The following is a 13,109-nucleotide window of genomic DNA, read 5'->3' as shown; positions in this document are numbered from 1 at the left end:
GCACTTTCACAGAAGAGGCATAGTCATAAACAAGCATGTAACACCACTAACCCCAATGCTTACATAAAAGAATGGCATTCAAAAGAATGGCAAGTGACAAATTCAAAGCTTCAGCTATGCTCCAAGACACAAAGTTGCCCCCCAAAATAGGTTGGCAATGTAAATACTTAAATCCACATTAACAGCCTCTACCATACGAAGATAAGGATAATACAACAAAATTAAATACATGCTAGTCAAACTGCAAGGTTAGTTTTGTACTGCAGCCTCTACTTCTCAAAATATCAATTTTGTGCTAGGTACTGAAGTTTATAATAATTCACTCCAATCCACTACCCTGCCCTAAAAAGGCAACGAACACTTTTCTGAACAACGGTTAATTGGAAGAGCAAAGGGGAGAAAGACCATGAGTTTTCTATGAAATCACAGGCTATGTGAAACCCTACTGCGATAGAGCTGTGGAAAAGGCACTCTCATCAAGGTGGTCTGACAGCGATTGACTGACACCACAGTACAGGACTCCTGTAAAACTGTATCAGGAGTACTATTCCATAAATTCATGCTGTTCCAAATACAGAGGAGGAATTATAGGATATTTGAGGAAATCAGAGTTTAGGTTATTAACAAGAATTAAGGATTTACTTGTCTAGCCCTGGCAAAGACAATAAAAGGATAAAATTATTCTTTACAATATATCAAGAGACTAAACCCCCAAGTAGAGGTGCTATTTGAGCAAAAAGGCCATTGTGTCTGAAGGAACCACAGCTCAAAAACAAATTTAGGCTCAAAATTGGAAACAGATGTCTGACCAGCAGAGGTCAGAGTTTGGAAAAGGCTCCCAAAAAAGCAGTGCTGACAAACTTGAAGTGATTTTAAGACAGAAGATAAAAAGTTTATGAAAATAATTTCATTACATGGAGGAATGGACTCATACCCAGGCTTACCTGCATAAGCAATGTTATGAAATCACAGGGCAATGTTAAGAAATTCTTTGGTAAGACTGCGCCACTACCTTTCCACACATATCTCCATAAAGATGCTAAATTGAACCTGAAATAGTGCAGCACCAACAAACAACAGCTTAGCCCAGAGTATCTGGGCAACAGCGTTTTATTTTGTAGGGTGTGTTCCCATTGGAAAGAAAAGCATCAGCCACCACGGTATCTCATTTTTGGTTGGGTTGGGCTTTTTTCCCAACTCCCAATATTAATTTTCTGACATTGGAGTGATAGTGTGATCACACTAGTCTGATCTTACCGTACTGAATAGTCTTCGGTCTTTTAATGATATCACTAAGGAGCCTCTGAAGAGCCTAAATGCCCCATATCACTCCAGAGGGAAAACTGTGAGCCAAACATTCACAGCTGTCAAGCAGCTAAGCGGCTTTTTATTTTTCTGTGACTTCTTTCCAATTATGAATCAGACGTTGCTTAACTATCCCCTCCTAATCGTCACCTACAGGCTCAGTGTTGTTTAAACAACTGATCATCATAGAAGAATATCTACTAAAAAGAAAACTTGAGAAACTAATTTCAAAAGGATCTGCAGTAATTAACTGAAGAACTAGAGCAATTTTTCAAAGTCTTTCAACTTACATTTGGCTTTTATGTAACAAATTTTTTTAAAAATAAAATGTGTCCCAGGTCAAGAATTTCTCCAGTTTATCTCCCAGTTTACCATACTGGTCTGCACACATAACAATGTTTTCCATCTGACTGGGCACTTGAACATCAACATACATTTTTTGCTTCTTTTGGAACTGTTCAGACATGACCATGAGTACTTCAGTAACTGCTACATTATCCTTCATAGCACTTTTAAGGCTAAGTAAAGCCTTTTGATAGCCTTCTGAAATTATGCTATCATCTCATCACAAAAAAGAATTCTGCCAACTACTTAAGACTAGTATGAATTAAGACTCTCTATTGCAACTAAGCTTGCAGCAAGGAATTTGCTTGTACTTATCTGTCTCCTCATTGCAAAGCATTTAAAATTCATCCTATGGACTGGCATCAACATGGATTTATCAGTGCCAGAGTATTCTTTGAGTGACATTCCTGGAACCACCTCTAAAACCTAGATTATCCTGAGTTTTAACCTAAAAAATACGTGCAATTTGGGCTTTACAAAGGACTCCACACTGATTAACAATGAAAGACCCTAAATCTCCAGCAATCCCTGCAGAATACCTGTGGCTTTTCTCTCACACAGAGCTAAAACTTCTTAAAAGCCAATGTTGTACAGAAGTAATAAATACAGTTTAGATCAATGTGAAGAGACTATAAACCAGTAGTTTTTCTACTGTCATATTCTAACTGCTGAAATAGAAAAAAGATCTTTTGTGTCCCTTATGTCAGCTCCAACACAGGATTAAGAGCCTAAGTGAAGTTGCTGTGGCTTGTAGTTCAACCTAGTACTTCACAGAAGGCAAGATGTATACATCGGGGCCAAATGCCTAATGGTGCAATTTAAGGTGGCACCAATTAATCTTAGGCAGTGCCGGCCTAAAAGTATACATGAAGCCTATTTGACCCCTTGTTCTTCCCTCTGTAACAGACTACTGCCACTAACTGAATCCCCACCCTGCTAATCACCTGTTCTTCAGTGGAAGAAAAGAGAAGCTGTATTAATGCAATTAAAACTTGAATCTCAGCTTTACTGCTGTTTCAGCAAGTATGTTGACAATAAGATCAACTTTTTCTTGAAAACTCAAGTGTTAGTGAGGCTTTCTAGATTCAGAACAATTACAGCAGCAGAGCTGTGCATATAAAAGGCAACTGATTTCTTTCCAGTAAGGTGTCCTCATTGAAATGTTATTTCTAACCAAATCAAGCTGTTATTCTCCTTGTGTCCAGCATTGCTGCCAGCTATAAGATGCAGAATGCTCACAAAAACAATCCTAAATGAACGGAAGCAACTGAACCAGATCTGTTCTGCCTGTATCACGTCCCTCAAAGTGAAAAGAGGTTATCTCCTGTTTCTTCCAGAAAGCGGAAGGTTGTCAGCCAGATTTTGTTTTCCTTTCCAATGGCAATTGCCTGACTTGGCTGGAGCAATTCTAGCTCTTATTTGCCTCTAAGGTGGAATCTGAGTAAAGAACAGAATGGACTAGGCAAGCTGCCCTTTTCCTGGTGAACCAAACTGACTTTTGCTAACATTTAAAAACAAACAGTTCTCAATGAGTCACCAGAGAACTGTGCAAGGGGAAAAAACCCGAAACCAAAAAAGCCAAGGTGTGGCTCCTTCCTCAAGTTGAACTGAGTGCACTGAATGAACAGTTTAGGTCAGAGTTTGCACTGAGTGAATGTGGAGAACACTGACAAACTGCATGCCAGTGCACTCTAGCAGCTAATGACATCTAACATTATTTTAGGATGATTTCTCCCAGTTATTAGTTATTTAGTTACCTAAATTATTTGTTCTTGGTGAAATAATTTACTTGGTTTCTTCTCTCCTTTCTCAAATGAGCTTGTTTTCAGACAAGCTACCCCTGACTCTTGATCTCCAAAATACTTTATATATATAATCACCACCTCTGAGTAATTTGAAAGCGTAAATAACTCAAACACTTCATTATGTTATCTAAACAAACAATCATTATTTAAAAGACTTCAGGCAATATCAGATATGTAGTATTTCTGTTCATGAAGTTCTGCAGTGCTTGAAAAAGTATTAACCCAGATGAAAATACTGTGTTTTGAGTTATATTTGACATATGCAGTTACTGAATCACTGACTGCAAAGTCAATTTATACTGGGCTCAATATATTACCCCTTATTTACCGTCTGGTAGAATAATATTGAAATACTGGGACTTTCCTTCTTCCAGACTAAGTTCATGTTTTCTGAAAAATGGGAAGTGCTAATGTAGTAGCATTGTGCATCAGCTAACTTTCTGGAAAGGCAGAAAAAGTCTCCACCCTGAAAATCCTAACAAAAAATGGCCGTTAACTATAATTAATACCTCAGATAATCTGCAACCTGAAAAGTAGCTCCATGTACTTGTAGGGAAAGAAGGAAAGTTACTTCTCTATTCATGTTCTTTTTCATAGTAGATTAGGTACATGAAAACAAAATTCTTAATTGCAAAACCAAAATTTGTAATTGCAAAACATTATAATAAGATCTACAGCTAAAAATAAGTTGTGCACTAATTTTTATTTCAGGGATTTCAGTCACTTCAGCAAAGGAATCACAAGTGGCTTTTATACAAGCGAAACCATCTATATATAGAGCATACAAGTTTGTTTTTGTCTTTTATTAACATAAACATTGAGTAATTTTCATGACTTGTGCACTTCTAAAAAAAGCTCACTGGGTTTTCAAGGAGGCATCTCTTCAGTCATCATGTTTAAAAAATTTAATCACAGTGTCGTATGTTGGCAGCTTCTGAAATAATCCCAATTTAGTTTGTTGATGAAAAAAAAATCTAGATCACGTAACTGGCAGCATCTGAGTTTAAGGTGGCAAAAGTTCTGAAAAAACAAGGCTGCCAATCAAAGAAACCCCATATTACACAAGGATCTGACATCACACCAATGCCTAATAAAGCTTTGCAGTGACAGTTCCTTTGATTAAAAATAGAGCCTTAGACTCATAAATTATGTAGCATTTAATTTGTTGATATCAGAAAACTCAACACACCCATCTAATGCCCATATAGTGTTATTGTAGTTATGCCAAATGGGATCCATGCCAACCAGATTGCTGGACACTATACTATTCACATATTCAAAAGACAGCACCCACTTTAGTCAGGAAGCATTTCATGAATAAAGATGAGACCCATCTGAAAAACTGAAATAATAACTCATCTCTAAAGAACGTATCAGTAAAGAATAGGAACAACTATCATATAGTTATGCCAAAATTCAACATAAAGGAGGAGATACTTTGTTATAACAACACAGACTTAAATTCATGTAATAGAAGATTTTCAAAGCAATTCTCTCTTTTCCTCTGCTCCCTTTAGCAATGTGAAATATTTGCCCAAGCTGTACTCCCTTGACATTTTCCAGGAAGGCAGTGACATGACCAGCAGTTCAAATGCCACATCTAGCTGTTTTTACTGTGGGAAACGTAAGTCGCAGCACACTATCTCATACTTGCCATTTGGGGTCAGCAGCAGCATTTGCGAACTACTGCAGAATGTGACTGAAATCAAAACTTTAGCATGTGGCTAGTTTGTTACCTGATTATTTTTCTCAGGATAGAATGAAGTGCCTTGATTTCTTCTGCATGACTAAAACTAGGCAGATGGCCTCCAAGTGCTTCACAGAACCTTTCTGCCTCTTCCCAGGTCCTGGTCCGCAGCACTCTTTCACTGTGGAAGAACTTCACAACAGCCAAGCGTCAGGGTAGGCAATGACAAAAATGACAGCATTTAAAAAACACTCCTGTACTACCCAAATATGTTCATCCTAGATAGGAACGAGTAAGTGGTATTTCCATAGGAAGAGAGCTTGACTTCTTAACAATTATTTTATTATTTTCAGTTTGTTTGACAACAGCCAGACTCTGAAGTTCAGCTGACAAAATTTGTTTCAAATGCAACATATTCCATATGGCAGACTTTATCTGTTTGTTGGGGTTTTTTTACCAGAAAGATTTTAGAAAATAACACTCAACTCATTCCAAAACTGCAGGCCAAATTATAGGGTTTAAGGGATGTTGTTCTTTCAAATTTATGGTGAACTGCAAAGCCCAGCGCTCACTGCAACCTGGCTTGTTTGGGTGCTGCAGGTGAAGAAAGTTCTTCGGCATGCCCTTTGCTACCTGAAGGTATCAGAGTTGCATCTTTGGCTCACACACCCCAGCTAACATAGCCATTTGATCCCTTTGACTTCAGTCCAAGCCAGCTCGCATCAGCTAGATCTCTCTGCACAGACATGCTGCACTTGGTCAACAAGAGTTTGCAGAAAATTCCAGGGCCAGCTGTCACATCCCCTCAGCTATGAGACAGCTATGCTGTACACCAGCTAAACCCATTCCTTCAGGATCCTTGCTCACACTGTTGTTATTCAAGCTGGGTTTCCCCACTTCGCTACATGAGCTGTTTACAAGATAGAGTTCGTTGCAGACACTGAGTCCAGAAATAAGGAATAAACAGTCCAATAAACAGTCTCAGTTTTAACACGATTTGCTTGTTAACAGGATGGGGAAAAAACTGTGTTTCTAAATGCAAACTTGTTTAAGCCATTCTAGCTAAGAGCATGGCTGCTTACTTCCACAATTTATTGCAAAAAACAGTGAAATACAACTAAGGCTGCACATTTTCCATGAAATTTGGTATCATATTCAAACCAGAGAAAATCCCACCTCTATCTACAGTCTTAAAAATATAAAAAGGAAAAGGACAAGGGAAGATGATGCAAAGCACTTTCCTTCCCTGTTCAGGTGTCTCTGCATGCCAGATGATGGCAGGCAGGGTAGGGCACAGACAAGGCACCCCCTGCCAGCACCAGGCTCCTCAGGTGGCAGCACAGGGTGAATGCCGTCACCCCACTCAGCTCTGATGTGCAGAGCTGGCCACAGGAAGAGCAGGGAGAGGCACACTGCATCTTTCAGGAATCGGCAGAGGATGATACATGAGAACATCTGGAGGCAGCCAACCTGAATCAACATGAGTTCTTCCTCTGAAATAACCTTTAGCGCAGCTATAAGCCACAAGATGGCTAATCACACGCTTGCTGCCAGACAGTAATGAACAATTACCATCTACTAGGAATAACAGTTTACCTTGTAGCAGGCAAGGCCGGATCCATTGTGCCACCCAGGGGGACAGGGATCAGTTGGCTTTGGGAGCACTTCTGGCTCTTTGGGCAGCCCAATATATTTTTTGCAGATAGAAAATGCTTTAGTGGTTCTACAGTCCTTAGTCTCCCACTTTCCAAGAGACTTTCCACTGGGCATGGCCACACATCCTCCTGAAAACTCTAAGATTTAAGACACCAAAGACATATTTAAAACTATTTGCTCATTTTCCAAAAGATCCACAGATTTCTGAATGACTATTTTATTTCATGCTCGGAGTTCTCTAACATGGTACTCCAATGCTTGCTCAGTGTAAAATGACAGTATTTCAATTATTGGTTTACCTGGTTGCAAGGAATTCCAATTAGTATATGTCACAGCTTCCGTTTTTTCCCCATCCACTGTACCCCAGGAATATATTCCTGATTGGCTAATATCCTGCAAACCGGTCCAGAAGTATTTTTCTTCAACTTTGGTGTGTTTTCTAATCAGACTGTTTATAAATTCTTGCTCAAATCTGAAAATTCACAGATTAATTTGAGTCAATATTGGAAAGAGATCTGAAACTACTAAGACAGTTTGAAAACAGGCATATTACTACATGAGTGAGTTCATGTGGTCGTCCAGGCAGTCCTGTATTGAACGTGGGATCAGCAAGCTGGGAATTCATACTCCCAAAAAGGTTTTATCCTATCGGTTTACCATTGTCACACAATGGAAAACATAGTTTCCTAGTTCTCTGCAAAAGCAATTCTATCTCTTATTTTTTCTTTATAAACCACTAACTGGCATACAGAGGTTTTAATCTTTGACTATATCTCCAGGACTGTACTGTAAAACATGCCCAAATTAGAGATGTGCTTTACCTGTTCAGCACTGTAAGATTGCACCGTGCTCCAAAGGAAACTTCTGTTTTATAAACATTGTAACAGTAGTTGCCATGTCTCTCCCATCCCTGGTTAGAAAATGAAAAACACATTTATACATAACAACCTAACTTAGGCATTATCTACAATGTGCCCACAAGCTGGCCCAGAATATACAAGCAAGGAACGCAGGGTATCACACAGAATGTCCAGTACCATCAACTCTCAGATTCACAGTTCTAAGAAATAATGGAACCATGGGAACAAAATACACCCCTGTTTCAGCTCAATTGTGCAGCCCTCTTACTGCTGTGCGCATTTAGAAAAAGAAACAAGGGCGACAGCCTAGTCTTATTCAAAACAATAGGAGTTTTCATGCTGTTCCACTAATGCCAGGATTCAAACAGAGCAATAATAAGAGGTCACTGCTAGTGCTTCTTTACTTCTGAAAAATATATTTTATACTGAACATACATTTTCAGTATAAAATATATTTTTCAGAAGAAACAGAAGTAAAAGAACTTACAAAATTTCTCTATTATTCAAATATTTCCCCCTGTATTTACACCAAAATTTCAAGGACCATTAATGTGTTACCTCTTTGCTAGCCTAAGCAGCACAGAAAGCTGTAACTCTACATGCTGGCAGTCTCTGAAGAGACAGAGTAAGAATACCCTGAGGTTGTGCAGAAAGGTAGATAAGGGGTAAACATCTTCCCTATTGCAGGCAGTATGCCACACAAAACTGAACCAAAGAACTCTGAAGTATCTAGTAATACCATCCCAAGATTGTTCAAAACAGAAAAGACTTCTTTTCAGGCTTTATTTACCCTGTAACATGTTACATTGTAAAAACAACTCCAAACAAACAAAAACCAAAACAACAAAAAAACCTCTCCACCTTCACTGAAGTCAAAGAACAAAAATGAGAGCTAAATGAAGCATAACAGAAATCTAATCTCAATTATCAATCTCTGTATATCTTTATGTTGTGAAGTGCTTATCCTAAATTCTAAAACATACTTAAAGCAAAAACCACAGAACAAATGGCATTAACAATAACATATCTAGTAAAAGCAAATATTTTGTCAAACAAATAAATAAAGCACAACATCTGCTGGGTCCAAGCTCATAATACTTTCATCAATAAGAGTGGTAGGTAATACATCCAGAGCCTGCTTAAAAGAAGCTGAAATTTGGCTCATGCTACACAAATGTCCTTTTTCAGCTAAAATGTTCCATAGATTTTATTGTATGGGTAAGGAGGAAATGGAAAGTAAAAGAAATAAGTGATTTTACGCAGGTTTATGAAGCAAGTGAAAGTAAAAGAAATACAGGCTTCCTATTACCTCTTTTGATGAACAACTTTTATCTGATTTTGTTTCATTCAAAATCTCTCCTCTTTTCTTGCACACATATTTCAATTTTTCTTCACAGGATGTGACTCTCCACCGTCCCAACTGTAAGAAGGGAAAAAAAAAAAAGAAAAAAAAGAAAAGTATTTAAAAACCTAAAAACTTTCAACTTCCATAGTGCAGGGGCTGAGTTTTCAGAAGGGGGAAAGCCAAAATGCCTCTAGCAAAAATACCTGGGGTGGGATGCCCTGGATTATATGCATAGGTGCACATTTGGAAGGGAGAGAGAAAGCTGCCAAATGTGAGATGGGAGGATTCTGGGTCACATCTGAAAAGGGAAGAAAAGGCCAGGGTGCTGCCAGCTCTCTTCGATGGAATGGAATGGGTGCAGGCAGTGTGCTCAGCTTTCAGTGGAGACAGGGAGGAGGCAGCTCAGAGGAACTGGGCATGAGCTCCACTGCCAGCCTGACAGCACAGCGGGCAGACACTTGCCCCAGTTCTCTACTGAATCTGGGAGATGGGATACAGCCTGCTTCCCTCTCCACTCATCTTTGTGACCTCCCCCCGCCATGCAACCCTTGCTGCTTCTGCACTGTATCCCCCCAGTGTCTGTCCTATCCTTTTACAGAGGTATCTCACTACCCATGCTCAGACACTGTGGCACAAACACATCCTGGAGATGACTGAACCCAGCTTTTCCTCTAAATAGTTCAGCCCACCTCCTTCCTAGATCTCTGCCATAGACACACAAGAATATGGTAACTCAAAATGCAGAGTGACAAGGACAACTGGCTAGCCAGCAGCAGATGCAGTCTCATAGCTGTGAACAATTTCTGCCATTCTGTGCAGTACACAGCTACCACACACCAGCTAAATAACTAAGAAATTTGCTTGTAGAAAAATTATCTGTATTTTAAAGATTACTGCAGAAATAAAACCAGTTATCTGCTTTTCTCCTCCTCCTTGACTTACACACATAAATGTTGCCTCTGCTATGATGGAAAAAACACTAAAAAATCCAAGATGCTATTCCTACCTCGCCTGAATATGACACACAGTTAGGAGTGCTGTTAAAAGGAACTTTTGGTTCATTCTGATCCCAGTATGTAAAAACCACAGCTGAGCGATCTGACCATTTGAACAAGGTTGGTATATCTTCATTCCTGAGACCCATCCACATTTCTTCTTTGGCATCTGTAATTTAAAATTAGGACAACACTCTGGTTTCAAAATAATATTCAAACTAATTGTAAAGGAATGTGAAATCAGCAAAATTAGGTTTTTATCACCATACTGCACAGCATAAACGTCACATTTTGTTTCTTACAGCAAGAAAGGGGATTTGAGACAAGTACAGTATGTTTTTGTTATCTTATGTTCATGAATGTAAGTTTCACAGAGAAGGTAACAAACAGAACTCCTCCCAGAAATAATGTGTAGACAAGCAAAAAACCAAACAAATTTAATTTTTAGAGTGCAAACAAATACATAAGACCAAAGAGTACAAACAGTATTTACAGCTTCAGTGACCCAGTAGTCAAAATATTGACCCAACTATCTACAACTTTCTTTGAATGAGAAAATTAAACACAAGGTATTAGGCAATTAGAAGTAGCTTAGTCCAGTATATAAATAAATAAAATAGACCAAACCAAGCATTAACACTGAGGGCCTGGACCTGAACAGCAATATTCAGCACCAGCCTGGGTAGAAGCTCAGCGTTAGCACCTTCATTTAAAAGCTAGAGGTTATAACACCCATACGCTAGAATATGGAAAGCAGTTTGTAATTTCTGGTGTGCAGCACTTGGTGCTTAACCTCTACAAGTATCCCAACTCACCATTATGAAGCTTTGTAACAACAAGTTCGACGTCTGCTAATGAGTGTATGCTGATAAGGTTACTCTTATTTGCTTTGCAGAACTCATCTGCCATACTCCAAGGTGCCTGGGTGTTCACCAGCATGTAGCAAAAACCATTGTGGGGAAGCCAGCCCAAATCACAGCGAGTATCCAAGTGTCTCCAAAACTCTAATAGCAAAGAGAAACAGAATTAGAGGCTTTTGTTTTACATTGGCTAGCACAACGGGTTGGCATTTTCTTCATGTTTTAAATCTGGCAGCACCTTGAAAACAGCCAGAATGCAGTGATCAGAACATGTTCACATCTCTACAGGGCTAATGTTTTAAGAAAGGGTCACAGTTTAGTCAAGCAAATAGACTCGAATAAGCAGCATTATGGGGTTTTGTAATATTTCAGGGCCATGAAGCAGGCAGAAGGAGAAAGAACTTAGTGGGAGTGAAAGCAAAAAACTGGAATGCATTATATTAAGACTGGTCTTAGTATAACCAAAAAGTTGTAAGCAAGATTTCAAAAAGCAATTAAAAGCAAATCAAGTTAGGTCATTGCAGGACAGCAGCTTCAAAAAAAGTTGCTTGTGTTGTTTTAGCAGGGGCTTGCACTTTTACAGGGCGTTATTATCTATATGCAGTACCATGAATAAGACTGATTTTGAAAAGCTCACAATGAGGCAAACGCTTAAGTTTTAAGTATCTTTTTTCTTCTGAAAACTAAGATATTCCAGAATTTATAGTGGGCTTAATGCATGTTGAAAAAGATATATACTAATAGCCTTTCTGGTTCAAAACACACGGTAAAATACTCCAATTACGAAGGATTTTGGTTTTTAATTAATAAAACATTGGTAACAACTCCACATACCCCACTGAGAAGCCAGAAAGCAGATAAGGATGGTTAGTTGACAACTGGTTTTCAAGGATTCATTTAAAAATTTCAACAGTTTAAATTTAAACTACTTCCTATTTATTTATTGTTTTCTCCTCAAAGGCACACAGCTCTCCTGGGGGAACATGCCTTATCCAGAGACACTCCACGACACTTTCCGCCTCCACGACACTGCTTCATCCCTCTTATCCCCTAGTCCTCCCCCTCATCCAAGGACAATCATCTTTCAGTAAAAGTCTTCCCATGAGAGCCCCACAGCATGAGCCCTGGAAACCGGGTAAGGCCAAAGCACACATGGAAGAACAAGCCATAGATATGGGAAGGATTGGACATTCAGGTGTAGGTGAATGACCAAAAGTATGGAAGCAGCTATATGTCACAGCTGGACACTGTAAAAACTGAAGGACAGTATGCGTGCATGCATGTGTATAGGGAGGAGAGAATAAATATCTTCTAAGAGCTGCTAGCGATCTGGTAAATATTACATGCTGGGCAAGCTACCAACTCTTGCACTCTGATTTCCAGTGCTGGGCCTGGTTTCAAAGGATTGTAAGGTCATTTGACTACCTCTGTTTGAATTAACAAGAGTTTGATCCAGGCCCCAGATAGGTCCCATTTTATCTCAATACACACCAAGAATGAGAGAAATGGGCTCAGAGCTGAGATGGAAACGTTTGAGGTAAAACTGCCTGTTCCAGACCTTCAGCAGCACATGAAAGAGGGCACAAGCCATGAAGGAAAACATTGTGAAAAGGGCAGGAATTTTGCTGGGAAAAGCTTTATGTGTGAATGAGAAAGCTGCAAAACCAAAAGCTGTTTGTGATGCCATCATCTTGACACTGAAGATACAGAATTTGCTTCTGCTCTGCTAAAAAAACCCCAAAGCTGTTGCGAAAGTGTTTTGGCAGAGATGCCTAACACAGCTTGGGGAGAGGGCATTAGACAAAACAAAACAAAAAGACTCCGTAAGTGAACATCACATTCAAATTAACATACATACATATATATACACATACAAATCAAAGACAAAAATGCCAGCTGTCCTACCTGGGAGGCCTGAAACTTCATTGAGTGACTTCTTGCAAATATATGGAAGCGGAGTCCCACAGTGGTGACTCTGCCACTGACCTGAGGCAGCATTCATCATCACACAACTAGTCCCATCCAGTGGAGACAAACTCTGCATATCTACAGACAGGAAAAAATAAAAATAGAAGAGCACAAGTTACCAAACAGTAAGGTAATGACTGCTTCTTTTTTCTATTGCTTTTCAATACGAGAATAATATACTTTACATGGTACAGCACCTTGTATATTAACAACACAACTTGCTTTGAATGAAGGCACCTGCCCTACCACAGGTCCCACAGAAAGGTTTTTGTAAGAGGAAGTT

General features: G+C 39.2%; 1 protein-coding gene across 1 annotated transcript in view; it reads right to left on the bottom strand.

Annotated features, from left to right (window-relative positions):
- LY75 (lymphocyte antigen 75) overlaps positions 1-13,109 on the bottom strand; it is a 46,495-nt gene that overhangs the window by 26,799 nt on the left and 6,587 nt on the right. The window contains exons 6-13 of the mRNA XM_055718474.1: positions 12,764-12,904; positions 10,814-11,002; positions 10,010-10,167; positions 8,968-9,078; positions 7,620-7,708; positions 7,098-7,270; positions 6,739-6,935; positions 5,192-5,334 (exon numbers count right to left, since the gene is read on the bottom strand). Coding sequence (XP_055574449.1) covers positions 5,192-5,334; positions 6,739-6,935; positions 7,098-7,270; positions 7,620-7,708; positions 8,968-9,078; positions 10,010-10,167; positions 10,814-11,002; positions 12,764-12,904 — 1,201 coding nt within the window. The remainder of the gene's footprint in view (positions 1-5,191; positions 5,335-6,738; positions 6,936-7,097; positions 7,271-7,619; positions 7,709-8,967; positions 9,079-10,009; positions 10,168-10,813; positions 11,003-12,763; positions 12,905-13,109) is intronic.

This window comes from Falco cherrug, chromosome 8 (genome assembly GCF_023634085.1).
Source record: "Falco cherrug isolate bFalChe1 chromosome 8, bFalChe1.pri, whole genome shotgun sequence".
In the NCBI taxonomy this organism is placed as follows: Eukaryota; Metazoa; Chordata; class Aves; order Falconiformes; family Falconidae; genus Falco; species Falco cherrug.
The sequence above is the reverse complement of the archived record's forward strand: the minus strand, read 5'-3'. Positions and strand labels throughout refer to the sequence as shown.